This window comes from Microtus pennsylvanicus, chromosome 3, assembly GCF_037038515.1.
Source record: "Microtus pennsylvanicus isolate mMicPen1 chromosome 3, mMicPen1.hap1, whole genome shotgun sequence".
Lineage (NCBI taxonomy): Eukaryota > Metazoa > Chordata > Mammalia > Rodentia > Cricetidae > Microtus > Microtus pennsylvanicus.
In genome coordinates, this window is record NC_134581.1 from 136,590,440 (window position 1) to 136,603,277 (window position 12,838).

A 12,838-nucleotide genomic window follows, 5' to 3' on the forward strand; every position below is an offset into this window, starting at 1 on the left:
ATATTAAACACTGATCTGGTATATAATGTGAGCTGTCTCAAAGATAGTTTAGCGTAACTTTTAAAGTGCACATTTTCTTTATGTTGCCTTACAAATCAACACTTAATCCTTTTTCTTTTCTTTTTTTCCTTTTTTGGTTTTCAAGACAGTGTTTCTCTGTTGTTTTTGGAGCCTGTCATGGATCTAGTTCTTGTAGACCAGGCTGGCCTCGAACTCACTGAAATCTGCCTGCCTCTGCCTCCCAAGTGTTGGGATTAAAGATATGCGCCGCCATCACCCGACTTAAACTTCTTTCCTAAAAAAAATGATGTGCAAATCACAAAGCTAAACTAGGTTCTTGCTTCTACAGTGAGATTCAAGTGACATCAATCTGTTTACCTAACAAATTCAAATATATTGTAATATTCTTCCACATGGTCTTGGGGTCATCATCAATTCTTTCTTGTACACATTTTACTTGTTTCCAAGTCAATATAACTATCAAAGGCCTCTGGCTATGTCATTAAACTGCTCAGATGCCTCTGAGGCTCTTGTTTTATTATTAAAATAAAATTCAGTCTTACAGAACAGGTGTGTGAGCCTCTGTATTCTACATGCACCTGCTTTCCCTACATTAAATTTTAATATTTTCGACTCCACATGCCAATCAGATTGTTGTGTTTACTACTCCCTCTTATATTTCCTACCTCTTTTGTTTGCAACACTTTTGAATCTGGAAGATGTGAAGAGAGTGCTGATCGAGGTTGGAGCAGTTGATGGAGAAACACAGAAAATTGTGATGATGTTACTGCTTTGGATGCAAGCTCTCAATTCTATGGAACAACCTTAAGATTATGTTTGCCTGGTGTTTATAGACATAAGGTTCTCCAGGATTGTGATGTACTTCTAGTCAGCTACAAGTTTTCTCTATATGACCTGTGGTCTGACTGAGTTCTGTGTATTCTAACTATGGTTTATAAACTAAATGGAACCCCTGTGCACTTGTCCTCTTAAAATCTTCTTTATGAAGATGAAGGATCTCTCACCTCCTTGTATCTGCTACTTATGGAAAAACAGAGGGGAGATGATAAGATTGGAGGAAAAGAAGGAAAAACCATTTTTCTTCACATAGAAATTTTGGTCATCTTCATCCTTCCAAAACACCACCCAGATACCTGGCAAAGGAAAAGAATCATATCTCTGCCAAACAACATCCCCTCAGTGGGCCTTCATTGAGGCCTCAGAGCTGACGTAATACGTTTTCCACTATTTGTCTCTGGGCTTTCTTCTTACCACTGTGTCTCATGACTTGCACCCTTGTTTCTGGATTTTGTTCATGTGCCTCACCCTGATAACTGCGCCACTTCTCAGCTTCTCTTCCTGGAAAAACATAATTTCTCGTTCCACACTCAACCCTGCTCTTACTCCTCCAAGATTCCTTCCTTGGTACCTTGGGTCAGAAAGTCCAAGGTTAGGGAACCCCTCACAGATTACAGGGCCTTGAATCACTCACTTGTTTTCTTTTCCCTACATCTACTCCTTGAGCCTTTTCGCCAATGAGGAGGCTTTCATCTCAGCAGCCGTAAGTGCCAAGCACGGTGCCAGGTGTTCGTATTCATTCATCTTGCCAACAAAATGATTCCCCACTTTCTTTTTCTTTCTTGTTCATCCAAGGAGAGTCCAGGGCAAGTGCAAAAGAGCTTGGCGGAATTTGATTGAGCAAAAATGAGATTTCAGCCTTTTAATCTTTCAGGTAATAGGGTGAAAATTCAGACTCAGCTACCCTCTGTCATTCCTTCACAAAGAACACATGGTGGAGATGACTGTAACGGAAAGCTGTTTATGAAATGGTTTTCATTTATCCTCACTATAAAATGTAAAATAAAATAGACGCAAATGATCTGTCATGAGTACGAATTCTCTAACAGAACGCCTCCATGACAGTTTCACCGTAAAATGTACACTGGTCTTTCTGGAGAACAGTGGTTGGAGATATTAGAATCCAGAGTGATTGAGTGATTTGCTTTTTTTTTTTTTTGACTAACGCCTTCTGCAGAGCCATTGGGCATTGTCCTTCAGCCACGACCATGTTAAACGTTCACACTGATAATGAAGAATAGCTTTCTCAGAATGTAGACACCATGCGATCTACAAAAGATTTCTACAGACTTCTAATGCCTTTGACTGGAAGGATTCAGATACCTATTTAGTCAGAGGAAATCTGTCCTGGGTCCTTCCAGCTGAAACTCTATCGTAATTAACCCCCAAATGCTCTCAAACTAGCGAAGAGTTCTTTCTATTCTTCCTACAACTTTCATTTGATGTTTCTGTGACCACGAAATTGGCAAAATGAGCTTGCCCATTTTCTGTCAGCCTTTTCATGCCCTGACTTCGGCCACCAGGCCATGTGTGTGCATGTTTTAAGAAATCTAAAGGTAGATATCTCATTAGATGCACCAACATCCTTGTTCTTCTTTTACGGCACAGAGGGAATTGTCAATTGATTAACTTATATATGATTTTAATGATTTGGGTCCCCGCTTCTCTGAAGTAGAAAACTGTTTTACAGTCTAAGATAGCTAAGACTTCATTACTTGCTGCGAAATAGAATTTATTTAAGTAACAGAGCCCACTGAGGCGCATTAACATGAGTGATTGCCATTACATGCAATCTACCACAACAAATCCTGTCGTTGCCTTCTGTGACAGTGGCATCTTCAAATGTGATTCTCACTTATCACTAAGGAAAATTAGGGCATATTTCACACTTTCCGATTTCTCTATATCCCCTCTGCAGCAGCACGACTTCTTAGCAAGACTTCTTTTGCATTTGTAAATTATGGAATAATACATGTGACAGGCAATTCATGAATGTGTTTCTCTGGACAGCTAGACCTGTGTCGCTGGGTTCCTCAAAACACTTACTATGATACACCCACATTTTAATTTAATTCCTTTTCATTTCAACTATGCTGACATCACTGCTAAGGGTTTATGCTAAGGCACGGTTTGGTCTCCAGCCAATAACATCTCTACATTGGAAGGTATGTTGTATATTACATGCACTGCTTGAAAACCTTGTAATGCAACAAAGATTAGTTTCCCTGGTTTTTTTTCCTAAGGATGAAATTAAATCTTTGAGTCAAGTAGCATGCTCAGGGTCACTACTGTTGGATAACTGGATGAAGATTTGATTGCAGATCCATCTGATACCAAAGCCTGAGCTTTTATTCTGAAACAAGTATATGTGTTAGCTCTTATCTCTTCTTTCTGCTCAAGGAAAACAGATGCTGTGACCAAGCATTTTCCTGTCTTGTCAGTGTCAAAATGGAAAGCGCTCAAGTTCACAGGGCAAGAGAAATCATGTAACATTTACTCATTTTCCTTGCTTTGACTTCTAGGAGATTCTTGCTCTGGAGTCAGGGCCAGCTGTTTTTATCTAATGATGAGGGAGGGTAGCCTAAGGCTGTCCTGGGAACAGCAAGTTTATTTATCATCCTTTTCTTTGTTCTGTGGATAATATCCAGCATGCATCTCTGATTGGCCTCATGAGGAGAGATATGCTAATTTTCTACTCTATAAGGAAAAACATTATACAAAAGATGGCTATTCCCTAATGTTATGAATGCAATTTTAAGTAATTAGGAAAGAAAATACAGAATTATTAAAACTCATTTCTATAGCAAAAATTTCATCGAACAGATTTCATCACAATCAAAAATTGTAAACAGTAAAACTGAATGTCGAAGATGTCCAGAACCTGTGAAAATATTTAATATTTATATATAATATATAATAGCAAGAGTGGTACTTTTAACAATCAACTGAAATATTTGGAGTAAAATCACTTGTTAAGTACCTTCCAAAAATGGAGTCTGAAGGTGAGGTCTTATTAGTTCAAGGAAACAGAATACTTCCAGAAAGTCTCTATCATTCTTATGAAAGCTTTAAAAGTAGGACTCCCCAGAGAAGAGTACACAATTGGTTTTCTAATATCAAATGCTCAGACCTGAAAACATATATACAAGTAACAGTATACAGAGTGAGCAAGTTATTATTCAGACAACAATTAATGAAAAAGAGGTTATGAATTTTAAAGAGAGTATAAAATAAGGTTTGGAGGGAAAAAAGGAAAGAAGAAAGTGATGTAATTATAGTACAGTCTAAAAAATGCAAGCAATATTTTAATACAACTTCTTTTTATTAAGACAGAGAAGCAAGAATCAGCACTTGTTCTCGACTGTGGCATTGCCTCGCTTTCTTACTTTTGACCTTTGATCCTCTTTACCAGGTTTTTAGCCAACACCACTTTCAGAGGTCTCAGTGGTTCCATCAAAGTAAAAGGGTCTACCATCATCAGCTCGGAAAACGATTTTTTCATCTGGACTTTGCAGCATGACCCTATGGAAAAGCCAATGTGGACTCGCCTAGGCAGCTGGCAAGGGGGGAGGATTGTCATGGACTCTGGAATATGGCCAGAGCAGGCCCAGAGGCACAAAACCCACTACCAGCACCAAAATAAGCTACACTTGAGAGTGGTGACCTTGATTGAACACCCATTCGTCTTCACAAGAGAAGTAGATGATGAAGGCTTATGCCCTGCTGGACAACTCTGTCTAGACCCTATGACTAATGATTCTTCGATATTGGACAGCCTGTTTAGCAGCCTCCATAGCAGTAACGACACCGTGCCCATCGAATTCAAGAAGTGCTGCTATGGATATTGCATTGATTTGCTGGAACAGCTAGCAGAGGACATGAACTTTGACTTTGACCTCTACATTGTAGGGGATGGAAAGTATGGAGCTTGGAAAAATGGTCATTGGACTGGGTTGGTTGGCGATCTCCTGAGTGGAACGGCCAACATGGCGGTCACTTCTTTCAGCATCAATACTGCACGAAGCCAGGTGATAGATTTCACCAGTCCTTTCTTCTCAACCAGTTTGGGCATCTTAGTGAGGACTCGAGACACGGCAGCTCCAATTGGAGCCTTCATGTGGCCACTCCACTGGACCATGTGGCTGGGGATTTTCGTAGCTCTGCATATCACTGCCATCTTTCTCACGTTGTATGAATGGAAGAGCCCCTTCGGTATGACTCCTAAGGGGCGGAATAGAAACAAAGTCTTCTCCTTCTCTTCTGCCTTGAACGTCTGCTATGCCCTTCTGTTTGGCAGAACAGCAGCCATCAAACCCCCCAAATGCTGGACTGGAAGATTTCTGATGAATCTTTGGGCCATTTTCTGTATGTTTTGCCTTTCCACATACACGGCGAACTTGGCTGCTGTCATGGTGGGTGAGAAGATCTATGAAGAGCTTTCTGGGATTCATGACCCTAAGGTAATTGTTTCCTTTGTTCCAGCTTTCCTTGCTGTGCCTTGATAACTCCATGTGCTACATCTACTTCTGTAGTGTATCTGTCTTCTTCATCTGATTCAAGAATATTCTCTAAGTCGGTGGAGATGGGAAAGTAAGTGTAGCCAAAACTGAGAACCTGAACTTTGTCCGCAGAGATCACATAAAAAGCTTAGAGGGGAGGGTTAGCATCTGCTTCTAATCCCAGGGCTGCAGAGGTGGAGACATGTGGATTTTTGGCCAGTGGGTTCAGTGATGCAAGCTAGTGAGAGACCTGTATCTAAACACAAGACTACTGTCATCCTGAGCAGTAACCTTCAAGGTCGACGGCTTGCTTCCACATGTACACACACAGAGATGCACACACACACACACACACACACACACAGAAATTCACTTACATACATGTATACACTTGAATTGGCACACACAAATCTTTCTGCCAACTGCATAGGTCAGTCAAAAGGTTTTACCTAGTTAAACTAAATAGATTATGGTTGTTGTTGTTGTCATTTGTATTTATTTTTATTAAATGAAACAAAATAGGGAGCATTATTTGTTATTTGGTATTTGTTTTAGAGATAACATTTCTTGTGCAAACATCTGTTAGTGTAGTTTTTCTTGGTTGTTTAAGCATCTGACAGAATGGCTACTGGAGAGTAACTATGCCGCATGACAATAGTTCATAGAACTTTACCCGCAGACATCCTAACAACCTGATTAATTACTTTGGGGGCGGGGAAATTAACGGAATTTAATAAGAATAATATTTTAAATAGCAAGCCATTTTTGTTTTATTGTTAAAATGCCCAAAGCAATGGAAAGAACTGGCAGGTTATCATAAGCACACTGAGGTCAACTGTGAGGAACCTCACGAGAATCTGAAGAAGGAATTCTACACTGAGGTAGAAAGATTGGCTAAGGGTAGGGTGTCTTTACAGAATAAGGAAAACTGTATGTTCAGCCCCCTTTGGTAAAGAAATGACCCTTACAGTGTCATTAGAATGTCCACAGGCGTTTAGAAAAAAGTTATCTTGAGTGCCTCAGACATCCAACTATGCGGGTAGAAGGAAATGGGAGGGGAAGACACACACAAATCATGATGCAATAATTAATTATTTTCAACCTGACTGGACCTGGAATGATCTAGGATGTGTGATTCCAGACAGGAACCACTGAGGAGGGAGGACCTACCCTGAATGTGGGGAGCACCATCCCATGGTCTACAGGCCGAAAATGAGTGCAAATGCAAAAACAGAGGCCAGATGAGCATTAACATCCATATCTCTCTGTCTCCTGACTGCAGGCATAAGAGCCCCGCCTTCTATGCATTAACATCCATATCTCTCTGTCTCCTGACTGCAGGCATAAGAGCCCCGCCTTCTATGCATTAACATCCATATCTCTCTGTCTCCTGACTGCAGGCATAAGAGCTCCGCCTTCTATGCATTAACATCCATATCTCTCTGTCTCCTGACTGCAGGCATAAGAGCCCCGCCTTCTATGCATTAACATCCATATCTCTCTGTCTCCTGACTGCAGGCATAAGAGCCCCGCCTTCTATGCATTAACATCCATATCTCTCTGTCTCCTAACTGCAGGCATAAGAGCTCCGCCTTCTATGCATTAACATACATATCTCTCTGTCTCCTAACTGCAGGCATAAGAGCCCCTGCCTTCTATGCCCTGTCATCATGGCTTCTTGGCAATTGTCTGTACCACCTCAAGATAAAACAAAATAATCTCTTCTTGAGTTGATTTGCTCTTGTCGGATATGGGGCTATAGCAATAAGAAAGGCAATTAGTCCACTAACACATGTGCAGTGCTCAGGCAAGGTTAGCCATATATATCTTCTCTCTGGATTAAAATGTGATCCCTTTCAATGGGTAAATAGACAGAGACTCCAGTCTAACTAATATGAACAGGGCCAGGGAAGCCCAAGAGTTTACTGAAGCCCTGATAGACATGCAGATCCTAAGCAGAGAGAATCCAAATGTACCGGACACAGCTGGTGTAGGCGGGAAACATTAAGAACACTCCATGATCAAAGCAAACTGAGCTAAGTCATCTTTCAAATGGGGCAGCCATCATCATGACTTTTCCGACGTCATATTCCGGCGTCATGTCAGCACTCCAATTTCAAGGGACTGATCCATATGTTATATCTATGAATAATTTTAATTCTTTTCATAAAATGTCAGAAAATTGGAAATCTACCAACCATCCTCAGCAATTGATGGGGTTTTCCAGAGGACAGGTGACATCACCAGAGAATTCTCATGAACAGTTGAAATGAAGACATAAGGTCTATGCCCCAGCCAAAAGAACCTGAGAAATTCCACCTATATGCAACTGCAAACATCCTAATGTGTGAAATGAGTCCACAAGAAGAGATTGAGCTAAAAATGCTTCACTAACTAGGAAAAGAATTGTGTTGCTTCTTAATGAGCACTCAGAGCTTTGTGTTATGAGCTGGAATCCAGCCGAATGCAAATAAGTCCTTAAGAATAAACAAATGCATCACCCCAAAGAGAGACTTTGGTGATGCGGCAGCGTTCACACTCTAGAGCAATATCAGCATCTGCCGTTTATCATTTCCCCCAGGAGTCCTGTAGATCTGTTGAAGATTTGCTCTTGCTAGACTTAGGTAGACTTTGCGCAAGAATCTTAACGATATGACTTTGAAATTAAAAACTGCAGATGGAAACCATTCATCCCACTTCAGTACAAATACAGTCTAATCCTTGCCTGTTGTGCAGATTCCAGAGGATTATCGTATGGAAAAGGATGAACAAAAAACTACCTCAAGCATCACTCATCAGAAGTAGGTTGGCCAAAATTAAATCATGGATGCCATACGTGAAAAACCTGAAGCTGTAGCTAGTCAGAAGATTAGGAAGAAAATCAGAAACAGCAGAGTAACTTCTAAGAAAAAGAAATAGTTATGGTGCTAAGTAGTTGGTTCAGTTACTTAAGGGTTTGCTGTGCAAGCATGAGGACCTGAGTTCGAATCCCAACTACCCATTTTATTTTTTACTTTTTAATTTTTATTGATTCTATTGAGATATACATTTTTCTCTGTCCCCCTCCATGCCTCTCCCCTTCAACCCTCTTCCATGGTCCCCATGCTCCCAATTTACTCAGGAGATCTTGTCTTTTACTACTTCCCATGTTGATTATATCTATGTATGTCTCTCTTAGGGTCCTCATTGTTGTCTAGGTTCTCTGGGATTGTGATTTGTACACTGGTTTTCTCTGATTTATGTTTAAAAACCACTTATGAGTGAGTACATATGATAATTGTCTTTCTAGGTCTGGGTTACCTCACTCAATATGATGTTTTCTAGATCCATCCATTTGCCTGCAAATTTTAAGATGTCATTATTTTTTCTGCTGTGTAGTACTCCATTGAGTAAATGTACCACATTTCCATATCCACTCTTCAGTCCAGGGGCATTTAGGTTGTTTCCAGGTTCTGGTTATGACAAACAATGCTGCTATGAATATAGTTGAGCACATGTCCTTGTGGCACAATTGAGTATGACAGAATTTTTCAGATTTTATTCAAACACGTGGTATGATGTAGATTATGTAATTATACACAGAGAAGTAAGATAAGAAAAATTTCAAGCTCCTTGGTCACTCAGTGTTCATTCATAAGCATAACACAGCTATACAAAAGCTCTAATGGTGTAAGAGACGCCCGAGGAAGAAGGTAGAAGGGAGAAAGTTGCTGTTTGAAGAAAATCAGCAGTAATAAGACTGGATGTGATGGCGAATGAGATTTTTAGAGAGATGAGTGGAGGGAAAAGGAGAGGAGATTCCCTGTATCAGAGCTCACTGACCGTGGCTGCCTTTCTGTAGATTGATTTCAAATGTTTAAAGTTGATATTTTCTACAGTGCTTAGCTTCTAAGTGTATCACAGAGGACAACAAAGCCAGAAGGGTTAGGAAATGTGAGCTGGAGGTGTGTTCTGTGTGTGTGTCTGTCTGTCTGTCTATCTATCTGTCTGTATGTATGTATATCTAAATGTTTCTGCATGTGTGTTTTCTTCTGTGAAACCTAAATCCTACAGTCTGTAAGATGGCACAGCACAGAAAGCTGATAACCTTAGCTCCATCTCTGGGACTTTCACATCCTGGTTTGCTTTCTGGTGTTCCAGTTGACACCATGACCAAAGGCTGCATGGAGAGGCAACGGTTCATTTCATCTTTCACTTCCAGGTCACAGGGCAGGAATTTGAACAAGAGCTGTTTAGAACAAAGCCTGCTAACTGGCTTCCTCCTTTTGGCTCTTGCTCAGTCAGTTTTCCTATACAACCTAGGCCCACATTCCCAGGAGCATACTGCACACCAGGCACTGGACACCCCCCCCCCATATCAATCAGCAATCCAGAAGATGCTCCTCAGGCATGCCCATGGGCCAGTCTGGTGAAGGCATTGTCCAGTTGAGATGCCTTCCATTCTGACCTGTGTAAAGGCTGCAAATAATGCTCACTAGAAACATATAAAGGTTGGAGAAATCAGAATCCACAAACTGTACCTCCCACACGTCATGCATACACACATACACTAATATCAAGTAAAATTTTAAAAAGAAAGTAGGCTTATGATGGCATTTTCCCAATGTTTTTAAATTCAATTTTCATTGCTTTTAAGTTATTTTTAGTTGAGAATTTTGTACAGTATATTTTGATAACATTCATCTTCTCTCCTCCAATTCTTCCCAGAGTTGTTCTTCCCTCTCTTCCCACCCAACTTTATGCCCTTTCCCCATCAAGACCAATTTATGCTCCCCAAGAGCACGAATTAGGTGTGTGGCCTTTCGCTGGAGCATGGTCAATTTATTGCGGGCTGCAGTTTTAGAAGAAAATAAAAATTGAAACTGCTCACTTCCCCTCTCCATGCTGAGAATTTTCTGGCTTGGGCTTTTGCATAGGGCTTATGCATCCTGCCACTAGATATGACATCAGTCACTACTGTGAGTTCATGTGTTCAGCTCCCCTGTTGTGTTCTTGCAGTCACCTACTGCCTCTGGCACTTGCACTTTTACTGCCCCCACTTCTGCAATGACCCCTGGGCCTTCGGAGAAGGTGGAATCAGAAGATATTCCCACTGAGGGCTAGCCGTCCTGCAGTCCCTTATTCTCTGCATTCAGTCATTTGGAGACCTCTGTGTGGATCATCACTGACTGCAAATAGAAGCTGTTTTGATGAGGGTTGGTAATGCTGGAATCTATGGGTATAATGATTGGTCACTAGGTGCTGTTTTAACTATGCCATTCAGCAGAATACTAGTAGTAGGCTCTCTCCCTGGGTCTAGGATCTATGTAGTCACAGGTTCTTGGCGCAGTGATGGTGCCAGGTACAGGTTTTATCTTAGGGAGCAAGACATATTGAACCAGAAGGTAGTTGGTTGCTCCCACAGCATTTGTCCCACTATTGCAACGGTGGACATCTCTTGCCAATCCGGATGTTTTTATAGCTCATAGGAACCACACCTGGATAAGTGATGATTACGTTTCTCCCCCAGTAATGCATGTAACACTTCCAGAACTACGCAAGCTAGTTTGTAAAGATGAAGTTTACAGGTCAGTACCAGTTTAACTTCTCCATGTTCCATGGCTCAAGTATATGGTGTTTTCAGCAATAGGGATCTTCCCATCAAGTTCTGGGAAGTGATGAAGAGCATTGGCAGGAGAGTAAAATGTTTGGGGCCTCACCATCCAACAACTCTAAAAGAAGTAACCCATTCATGTTACTGAGCTTTTTACTTGTGTCCCCTTGTACAATAACTATTTTTCAGCTCTTTTTACATATATGTATACGTATATTTTAGGAAGTTTCTGTAGTAGGGTTTGCACATGACATTTTAAAAAGTATTTAGTGTTATTTATTCCTCCCAGTTTCCTCCTTTCACCCTGCTCGCTCCTTCGTTACCCCCAATGTATCACTTCCTGTTCAATAATTCCATTTTAACACTTTATACTAACCTTCTTCCCTTAAAAGCCTCTCCCCAGGAGCCTTTAGAAATTTCCTGACCTCCATAAATATTCCAAATAAAAAACACATATCTGAAGATTCGAAACTAACATCCATAATGAGAGAAAGCATGTGCCATCCATTGTTTTAGGACTGGGTTGCCATACTGTGTCTTCAGTACCCATTCACCTGTTGATGGACAACTACATTTTACAGAACGGGAATCTTTGTTTTTAACAGCTTTACATCAACAGAGGGTTAGTATCTATAACTTCTAAAAACTACATTAAGAAAACAATGGAGCCGGGCGATGGTGGCGCACACCTTTAATCCCAGCACTTGGGAGGCAGAGGCAGGCGGATCTCTGTGAGTTCAAGACCAGCCTGGTCTACAAGAGCTAGTTCTAGGACAGGAACCAAAAAGCTACGGAGAAACCCTGTCTCGAAAAATCAAAAAAAAAAAAAAAGAAAACAATGGAATGTTAAAAGGTGGCATTGAATTAAACAGAAAGTTTTCAAAAGATAAAATACAAATAGGTAGAAAAAATCATATATATATATATATATATATATATATATATATATATATATTCAGAAACATAGACCTTCAGGGAAATACAGATTAAAATAACTAAGGTTTTTTTTTCTTACCCCAGTTAGAAAGACTGGGTTTCTGTCCTGCCCTGTCTCATATCCCTGCCATCCCCACAAAACACACAGAGTTTTATATTAATTCTAAACTGGTTGGCCTATTAGCTTAGGCTTATTATTAACTAGCACTTACAACTTAAATTAACTCATAATTCTTATCTATGTTTAGCCATATGGCTTGGTACCTTTTCTCAGTACAGTATTTTTATCTTGCTTCCTCTGCATCTGGGTGGCAACAACAGACTGAGCCTTTCCTCTTCCCAGAATGCTCCTAGTCTGTTTGCCCCATCTATACTTCTTGCCTGGCTACTGGCCAATCAACATTTTATTAAACCAATACAAGTGACAAATGTTTACAGGGTACAAGAGCATTATCCCACAGCAAGAAAAGACAACAAATATTAGCATGGGCATGGAGAAAGCAGACCACTCATTCAGGGCTGATGCCAGTGCAAACTGGTGCAGCCACTACAGAAGTCAGCATGGAGGTTTCTCACAATAGATTTTCCACATTATACCATTCTTAGAAATATACCCAAAGAACTCTATAACCTACTGCAGAAATTCATGCCCATCCTTGCTCATTGTTGCTGTAATCACAGTAGCAAGGAAGTAGGAGCAGCATAGATGCCCATCCGGTTTTATTCTTAAATTCACTTTGTAACACTTCAGTTCTAAAACAGCAGAACTTATTCCTGTATTTATACAGAACCACAGATTTCCTACAGTTTTTCATCTGCTTTTCTGCTATAGCCGAGAATCCTCAAACTCTGAGTTAGAGGTGATGTGTTATGTGAAACACCCATCACACCCAGAAAACTTTCCCCTCTGACTCACTGTCTGTCTCATTTCACTACATAGCTCTTCATCCCA

At 40.6% G+C, this 12,838-nt stretch overlaps 1 protein-coding gene across 1 annotated transcript in view; it reads left to right on the forward strand.

Moving 5' to 3' along the window:
- Grin3a (glutamate ionotropic receptor NMDA type subunit 3A) overlaps nt 1–12,838 on the forward strand; it is a 188,710-nt gene that overhangs the window by 75,293 nt on the left and 100,579 nt on the right. The window contains exon 3 of the mRNA XM_075967224.1: nt 4,271–5,318. Coding sequence (XP_075823339.1) covers nt 4,271–5,318 — 1,048 coding nt within the window. The remainder of the gene's footprint in view (nt 1–4,270; nt 5,319–12,838) is intronic.